Raw genomic sequence first — 9,880 nt, forward strand, 5'->3', positions numbered from 1 at the left:
TTATTTAAATCTTGTTTCTTATTTTATTATTACTTCTATCTCACTTTTCTCCATGCATTGTAAGATATTGTTCAGCGGGTAATCAATGTTCAAGTTTCTAGTTTTCAAGTTCTATTAAACTATGGAAATCTTATTTACATATACTTTCTCCTATGCACATCTATTCAAACCTAGAATAGAGCGAACAATATGCAGCATACGGGTTTGGGATCATAGAAAAATGAAATTTTGTCCAGAGCTGGGAACTCTTGTATTGTGAATATCGAGATAAATGGCTTGATCTCGATCTTTTGTTAATCTGCAGATTAATTTAATCCGTATTCAATATTCCCAATGTAATTGTAAGTACCCTGATGGAAAAACTGAAATAAAGAGATTAAACAATAATAATCAAATTAAAAGTTCCCCTAGTGGATATCGAGATCAAGCGAAAACAAAAGTTCCCAGCTCAGATTAGTTTAACAATGGAATCAAATCAGCAAGAATTAAATTCTGTTTTGTATCGTAAGGTGAGGAGAGGGGGGAGAGACCATTTTTATCTCACTATACCACATAAAATTTTCCTGGTCCAAACCAATGACTACTTCCGATTTCCGAGATATTAAAACCTACCCCTAATGCTCGTGTAAGAGAAACAACTCCATGTTTAGCAATGAAGTATGACGCTGATTCCCTTGACATGGCAGTAGCTATACCGGCCAGAGAAGCAGTATTGATAATCAGACCTCCTCTACCTCCATTCCGTAGATCCATCCTATCCATTGCCAGCTCGGAACCGTTGATCACTGCCATCTAAATATTATGCTAAAACTGTCAAATATTAAGATTTGACAAAGAAAAAAATTATGAAATAGTAAATAAGGCCCTTCCTTAAATTTTTTCAGTTTATTCAAAAATCTTTACTTTAAGATAAATCATCAGAAAGTTTGAATACACAAATATATGCCCAAAATTTTTTAATTAAAGAGGATTTTCATGAATTTTTACAAAAGACTAATGATGTTAAAGATATATTGAGAAACAATTAACTGACAGCTTCATCATTGCCCGCTATATACCACATATAAGATTCTAGTGCGTTTTAATAATTTCAAATTACATTCCCGATTCTCGACAGTAACCTTTAAACTTTTACCAGATGATTAACAATACGTGATATTCTGCCAGTTTCCTTCCTATTCTCTGCTGCATAATTCGTCACTGTTACAGAGAACCCAAAATTGAAAATTATGAAATTTCAGGTAGAAAAATAAAAAAATTTCCATCTTTTTTGCCCAAATAAAGTATAAAATACATACTATATCTATCTCCATACACTTCCTCCAGCCTGGGATATGATTGATTCCAGCATTATTGCAGAATATATCAACCGTACTCGAGAAATAACTTTCACATCCATTGTACAAAGCTTTTAAATCTTCTTCCTTGGTCACATCACATCTAGAAACAATATTATTTAAACTTTTTCTCAAAGAAAAAATTGTCAGATTTTTGTTTAATTTTGTACAGGGTTATCTACAAAATTAGACTTCAGAGGATATTTCAGACAGGACACCAATTTCAACCTTTACATTGTTAAAGAGTTTTTGGTCGTCTTTACAGTTTTATCCTTTGTGGGTAACCATGTATTTTATTCCTAAAACCCCGTGAATATCATATTGAATGTCATATCGCTTAGCAAAAAAAATATCTTCAAATTTTACGACGTTCCTAACATCTGAATTAATGGCACGCAAAAATCCCCCTGATTAGATATCGCAAACAAAACTCGTTTTTTTCAGGTTGAAGTGATAAAGTTATCTAACTTGAATCGGAAATGACGCTAAAACGACCCAAGAAAAATTATAGTGAACTTAAGGCAACACAAGAGAAGGTTTTCAACAACAAAATTATATTGGTTAACATATACTTTCGACAATTACTTATGAAAGCAACTAAATGGTTTATACGGTGAGAAACAAAGAATTCTGAAATTGGAAGTCGACTTTTAGACTCAAGTTATGACTTTAAATAGTCCAATAAACATGAGACACAGCAATTGTGCAGTGTTAACAGACCCATTTAACTTAATAAGATATTTAAAAACTTAAAATTAAAACTATTGGCATTGTGACCACATCAAAAAATGCAGACCACATTTTGGAAAACGCTGTATTTTGACTGTTTTGTGATTATTGTTTCATAAAAAATATATGCTAAAATCAAGTTCCTTATGTTGAATGCCGCAAACTTTTTTAAGGTTGAAGACTACTTTGAATTTATCAATTAATTCATATTATTCCGGCTTATTTAGAACATCGCTGTAGTTTTAAGGAGTTACCCACAAAGGATAAGACTTCAGAGACGATAGTGTGTATTTATTTACCTAATAAAATGAACTTTATTCTTCCCAAACTCCGTAGAAAGATCCTGTAATGTCTTGAGTCCAGTTTCCTCGTTCATATCTGACAAGCAAACCTGAACAAAAGTTATATAAAGTTCAGATTAAACCTAAACAACAAGGTGTTCAAGGGTTCAGATTAAACCTACACAACAAGGTGTCCAAGAGTTCAGATTAAACCTGAACAACAAGGTGTACAAATTAAACCCATACACTAAAATATACAGAGACCAGATTAAACCTGAATACAGAGAGAATAGTCGACTAGAGAATACAAAGGACAGATTAAATCTGAACACAGAAAATACAGAGTACACATTAAACCTGAACACTAGAGTATACAGAGTTCAGATTAAACCTGAACACTAGAGTATACAGAGTTCAGATTAAACCTGAACACTAGAGAATACAAAGGACAGATTAAATCTGAACACAGAGTATACAGAGTACACATTAAACCTGAACACTAGAGAATACAGAGTTCAGATTAAACCTGAACACTAGAGTATACAGAGTTCAGATTAAACCTGAACACTAGAGAATACAGAGTACACATTAAACCTGAACACTAGAGTATATAGAGTACAGATTAAACCTGAACACAGAGAATACAGAGTACACATTAAACTTGAACACTAGAGAATTCAGAGTTCAGATTAAACCTGAACAATAGAGTATACAGAGTACACATTAAACCTGAACATAAGAGAATACAGAGTACACATTAAACCTGAACACTAGAGTATACAGAGTTCAGATTAAACCTGAACAATAGAGTATACAGAGTACACATTAAACCTGAACATAAGAGAATACATTAAACCTGAACACTAGAGTATACAGAGTTCAGATTAAACCTGAACACTAGAGTATACAGATTTCAGATTAAACCCGAACACTAGAGAATACAGAGTACACATTAAACCTGAATCCAAAATTTAAAAGAGTATCGTTGAACGAAACTCCCGAGTTTCCTTTTTGGGGTCTTAACATTTTGTAGATTTGAATTAAGAGATTCTAAAAAATTGGAGAATATAAAAAATAATATTTCATTACATAAATATTGCCATTTACAAAACTGCCTAATCCCAATCGTGAAACCCGGGTTTTAAAACTGGTTTTCATAACGATACCCTGTCTTAAGTTTTGGGCTCTGAACACAGAGAATACAGAGTTCAGATTAAACCTGAACACTAGAGTATACAGAGTTCAGATTAAACCTGAACACTAGAGTATGCAGAGTTCAGATTAAACCTGAACACTAGAGAATACAGAGTTCAGATTAAACCTGAACAATAGAGTATACAGAGTACACATTTAACCTAAGCACTAGAGTATACAGAGTTCAGATTAAATCTGAACACTAGAGAATACAGATTACAGATTAAATCTGAACACTATAAAGAATACAGAGTACACATTAAACCTGAACACTAGAGAATACAGAGTACACATTAAAGCTAAACACTAGAGTATACAGAGTTCAGATTAAACCTGAACACTAGAGAATACAGAGTTCAGATTAAATCTGAACACTAGAGAATACAGATTACAGATTAAATCTGAACACTATAAAGAATACAGAGTAACATTAAACCTGAACACTAGAGAATACAGAGTACACATTAAACCTGAACACTAGAGTATACAGAGTTCAGATTAAACCTGAACACTAGAGAATACAGAGTACACATTAAACCTGAACACTAGAGAATACAGAGTACATATTAAACCTGAACACTAGAGAATACAGAGTACAAATTAAACCTGAACACTAGAGAATACAGAGTTCAGATTAAACCTGAACACTAGAGTATAAAGAGTTCAGATTAAACCTGAACACTAGAGAATACAGAGTACAAATTAAACCTGAACACTAGAATATTCAGAGTTCAGATTGAACCTAAACACAGAGTACAGATTAAACCTGAACACTAGAGAATACAGAGTACAAATTAAACCTGAACACTAGAGTATACAGAGTTCAGATTCGTTTCTCACCTTAGCTCCCTCCTTTAATAGTTTAGACGCAAATGCTCTTCCAAGCCCTTGTCCTGATCCAGTAATCACCGCTATTTTATCCTTTTAAAATATTGATAGATAATTAATGAGGTTTCTTTATGTTTATTTTGTTTAATTTATGAATCAATATATTTCACAGTTTTTACCTTGATCAGCATCTTTGATGAAAACAGGTCTACTGTCTACTCTGGACTGACTGAATGAAGTTTGAACACACAGCTGATAAGAGTAATTGTGTAGACAGGGGGTTATTCAATACGTAGGTTCTGGTTCTCTCATGCTCGATTTTATACAGGGCTGGAGTAAGAAATAGAAGGGAGATATAACTGACGCGGCCCGCCCTACCATATGATTATAAATGCTTTGCAGACGGTACTTCATTTGAAGAAATATTTGTCTGATGTACAATTACTGCGTATACAATTACCTATTCTAAATATTTCTTATACAAATGGAGTACCCGTCGCAAAGCATGTATAATCATATGGTAGGGAGAACCGCGTCAGTTATATCTCCCTTCTATTCCTTACTCCCTGATTCTATAACGCCAAAATACAGAGTTTCCTAATGAACATGAAAATTAAGGCATGAAAATAATCCTTTTTATTATTGTATGAAAATTTAAGATTCGAATTTTCGATTTATCTTGAAAAATGAGATATCGATGATTTCAGTTTTTAATAAAATAAAATTAAGAAAACTCTTATAGAGTTCTTTTTGGAGATACATAACTAAACCATCTTTAAACATTGAATTATTTGAAGTAGTAATTGTCAAATATTTATTTCTGTATAAAACAAGATTTACGCTGGAAATATTAAAACTATTAGAAATATTTCCAATATTCCTCATTATTCATCTTCAAATTGGCCAAGCCTGAGAAAACTTGAAATTTAAAATTTTGCTCATAATTTGAAATTATGCATTCTTCAGGCAACTTTATTAATTACGAAACATAATTAGAAGGAAAATATTTTCAACTTTAAAGGAATGTTGTAGGAAATATGGAATTAAATATTTTAAACCAGGTTTACACATTTTAATTTAAATGTTATAAGGTTCTGGGAAAACTGTTTCTATGTCAGGTTCTTGTAGAACTATGAGATTCTCTGAGGATTACTTCTAGTTTAGATTATTGATGGACTACTTCTATCATCTATGTCAGATTCTTTATGGACTACATCTATTATCTATGTCAGGTTCTTTGTGGACTACTTCTATCATCTATGTCAGGTTCTTGGTAGACTATTTCTATTATCAATGTCATGTTCTTGGTGGACTACTTCTATTATCTATGTCAGGTTCTTGGTGGACAACTTCTTTCATCTATGTCAGGTTCTTGGCAGACTACTTCTATTATCTATGTCAGGTTCTTGGTAGACTATTTCTATTATCAATGTCATGTTCTTGGTGGACTACTTCTATTATCTATGTCAGGTTCTTGGTGGACTACTTCTATCATCTATGTCAGGTTCTTGGTGGACTACTTCTACCATCTATGTCATGTTCTTGGCAGACTACTTCTATTATCTATGTCAGGTTCTTGGTGGACTACTTCTATCATCTATGTCATGTTCTTGGCAGACTACTTCTATTATCTATGTCAGGTTCTTGGTGGACTACTTCTATCATCTATGTCAGTTTCTTGGTGGACTACTTTTATCATCTATGTCAGGTTCTTTGTGGACTACTTCTATCATCTATGTCAGGTTCTTTTGTGGACTACTTCTATCATCTATGTCAGGATCTTGAAGAACAACAACGATGTATGCTTCTTGGATGATTACTTCTATGTTGTGTTTTTGGAGGAATGCTTCTATGTCGGTTTTTTTGGAGGACTAGTTCAATGAAAGGTTTTTGGGAGACTACTTCTATGTCACGTTCTTGGAGGTTTACTTCTATGTTCTTTGTTATAGGTTAAGTAAAAACTGATTCTATCGTAGGTTGTCATGGAACTCTTTAATGTCAAGTTAATGAAGATATGCTTCTATATTAGGTTATTAGAGATCTGCTCTTTTGCAAGGTTTTTAGGGGACTACTTCTTTGTTAAGTTCTGTGAGGACTGCTTCTATGTTAAGCTATGGGAAGGTGTTTTAATGGCAGGTTCTTTAAAAACTGCTTCTATGTTAAGTTCTCCAAGGGCTGCTTCTATGTCAGTTTTTACATTTCAACTACTATGTAAGTTTTTGAGGGATTATTTCTGAATCAGGTTCTGTCTAAATGAATTGAGTCTTTGCCACTAACTCTGATTTTCTAATCCCAATATCTTTGGAACCCAATGTCGTAAACCTTTCATATTTCAAACTTATACTATTTGATCTAACAAAAGTCATAGTTTGAAATGTCAAAGGTTTACGACGTTGGAATCCAAAGATATGGGGATTAGAAAATCAGAGTTTGTGGCAAAGACTCAATTCCTTTTTCTTCTATTTGTATCAGCATTCCCTCTTTTCCATATTTAAACAAATTTTTTGAAGGATTTAATAAATGAAACTATTGCATTATCCTGAAACACAAATTTAAATTCTGCAGATTTAGATTAATAAATTTAAATACATTTTCTCTGTTAACCCAGGGATCCGAACAAATTCTTTTGAAACATTGTTTTAGAATTCTAAATTGTCATTTTTATTTACATTTTCTTCCTTCGATATGTAATGCACCTGCTATAAGTAGATTATTTTCAGTCATTAAAATAGTTTCAAATTATGAAATTTATTCGAGGTCAGACTTTTTGTGTTGTCTATCCCAGGATCCAGCAATTATTCACACAAAAGTTTTAACCTCTGCATGATCTTAAATTCTGAATTACTGAAAAATTGACATCAAATAAAGCAGCCCTAACGGAATTGAGTTTTTGCCACAAACTCTGATTTTCTAACAAAATATCAAAGACCTTTGATATTTCAATCTATGAATCCTATTAAATCAAACAATCTTCTACCACCCTCAGAAGAGAGCTGACCTCTCTTACAGCAGTCCAAGCTTTACAGTTCAGTGGAGTGCTGCGTTTAGTTGCACATCTTGTATCCTACAGGGGAATAGTGAATCTACATAGAATAAAACAAGATTTTATCTTCAGCCTGGTGTAACTGAAAGAAGGGGTCTAATCCCTGATGGGTATACAATCCATGCACAATGATACCAGTTTTTTACTCTACCAGCTGTGAGGATTGGACTGCTGTGGAAGATTCCTCTCAATTGGGCTCTAGCGCAACAACTCCCCATTTTGCATAAAGAGTGCAGTTATGGGGTTTCCTTAAAATGCCCCTTAACTCGGAAAGAGTTTAACAGAAGGAACACAGGGAGCAATCCCCTATACCCTTCCTCCTACAAACCTCTTAATCTCTCTCCTACCTGCTCCACAACTCAATGTCACAAGAACTATTTGGAAAGGCGTCAAAGCGTAGAAACAATAAACAAGAAGAAAAAAGAAAATCAAGCAGGAAAATGAAAATAATGGAAGGGAATCTCAAAAGTCAAGCTGTACACTGTCGTATTTTCCTTTAGTGAATGTAGACAACATTAGGGAAGGGAAGGAGACGTCCCCCCCCCCCCCCCTTATAATTATTCTACCCTACGTAAAAATCCTAGAATAGAATCCAAGTTTGAAATATCAAAGGTTTACAACATCAGGTTGTAAAGATTTAGGATTTAGAAAATTTGAGGGTGGCAAAAACTCAATTCCGTTATTATTGTTAAAAAATGTTCGTTTATCATTAAAAGAATGTCTAAAAATGTGAATTCCTAAATAAACCCATAAACTTCAATATATTGTTGTAAATTATAATTATCTATTTTACCTCTATTGTTTATGGCCATATATTTAATTTGATTTGATTTGATTTCAAACCCCCGGGTTAAATAGGAAAAGTTAAAGTTTACAGTCCCTTTCATGACAAAAATATTTTTAGTTTTACATGGTTTAAATTTCGAAATATTATAAATGTATAATTAAGGTCTACAAAAAGTGTTGTTCGAGATTTAAAATTGGTTTAACGGTTGCAAGGCTGAATTATTGAATTATTGATTATCAATAGATTTATGTTTACCAGTGCAGTGTGCAGAAACTCTTCTTCTTGACATATTAAATGCAGCGTTTGTCTTTAAAACTTTTGTGCGAAAAAGTAGTTGAAAAGTAAACAGAGATAAAAATCAACACACTCCCCCCCCCCCCCACCAGCTCGCATTGTCTTGGCGGCTGTGCATCAAGCCACCTTTACAAAGAATTCATATTGAAAAACTAGGAAATCTCATTCATTAAAGTTTTAAGAGTATCGTTTTTAATCGGACATTTCACTCAATAAATGTACGGTCAACTATCAAGATAGATTTAAATATGATGACATCGTACAATAAAAAGCTGTACGCATGAGTCTCCAAATTAAATAAAACCGATCCTTTTGTAAATGATTAACAGTACATATATTGTACGCTTTAAACGTTGATTGAGATATCATCGTTTTTCTGTCTAAGTAACATGCTGCTGTGACTCTTATAGAGTGGAGATGAGCTACAACATGGCCAAGATTTTACACATTCCAGATATCTACTTAAAACCAGTCAGGAGGAAGAGTTTTTACTTAAAACTTGAAACTGTGTAAATTGTTTGGCTATGCTTTAGGCTCAATTTTCATTATTACACCATCAACATAAATACTGATGAAATCAAAACGTGTTCCATGGTTCACCGTCCTAATAAAATAAAAGTTTTTTATAAAAATTTATTATTTTAAATATTTAAAAACAATTAAGTCTCCTGCTACAGGCGAGACGGGTTAAATAAGCTAATCTAATCTTGAACTAAGGTTTAATAATACAAGAAATGAATGGCAATATAGTTTTCCTGATTTCTGAACACAGTGCAATACATAGTTTTACAATTAAGCTCAGATAATCTGGTTTTCTTGTTCAGGGGCTAGGTTAGGTTCAATCAAATATAGGTTCAGAGAAAATTTACACTACAAGAATTATTTCAAAAATACATTCTACAAGATCTAAAATCTAGTGTCCGAGAAATTATTTTCCGCTTTTGAAGGTTTTTTTAAAAAGCACTTATCTAAATCCTTGTTATATATTTTAATCCTTGTTACATATTTTAATCAAAAGTTTCTGGATTTTATTTCATTAAAACATTCAAGGGTTAAAAATCATTGAATAAAAACCGTGATTCAAGTTTCTTTAAAAATTTGAAAACATGATTCCTTTATAAAGGATTAACCGAATTTACTCTCCATTAAAACCAACTATTTATTCGGTCCGAGTACTGCAGATCACTGCAGATCGCACCAAAGGTTTAGTTTAGGGTGGAATATTGTATCTTAAATCAGATGTAAACTACGCTGATAAGGTTTGACTGAACCCTTTCTTGTCCCTGAACAAAATTGCATTGAATAAAATGGAATGTGAGTTCTAGGTTTAGGTTTAGGTTTATCCTGAGTGTTAAATTACAAAATAAAAACGAAGTTAATAAAAATG

General features: G+C 32.8%; 1 protein-coding gene across 1 annotated transcript; it reads right to left on the reverse strand.

Annotated features, from left to right (window-relative positions):
• Positions 1 to 269: 269 nt before the first annotated feature.
• LOC111695575 (15-hydroxyprostaglandin dehydrogenase [NAD(+)]) lies at positions 270 to 4,655 on the reverse strand. The gene is made up of 5 exons (XM_023464944.1): positions 4,549 to 4,655; positions 4,382 to 4,462; positions 2,366 to 2,457; positions 1,299 to 1,440; positions 270 to 792 (listed from the first exon to the last, which is right to left on the reverse strand). The coding sequence occupies exons 1-5, from the start codon at positions 4,558 to 4,560 to the stop codon at positions 544 to 546; spliced, it is 576 nt and encodes a 191-aa protein (XP_023320712.1). The 5' UTR covers positions 4,561 to 4,655; the 3' UTR covers positions 270 to 543.
• Positions 4,656 to 9,880: the final 5,225 nt, after the last annotated feature.

Source organism: Eurytemora carolleeae, unplaced genomic scaffold (genome assembly GCF_000591075.1).
Source record: "Eurytemora carolleeae unplaced genomic scaffold, Eaff_2.0 scaffold11, whole genome shotgun sequence".
Classification (NCBI taxonomy): Eukaryota; Metazoa; Arthropoda; class Copepoda; order Calanoida; family Temoridae; genus Eurytemora; species Eurytemora carolleeae.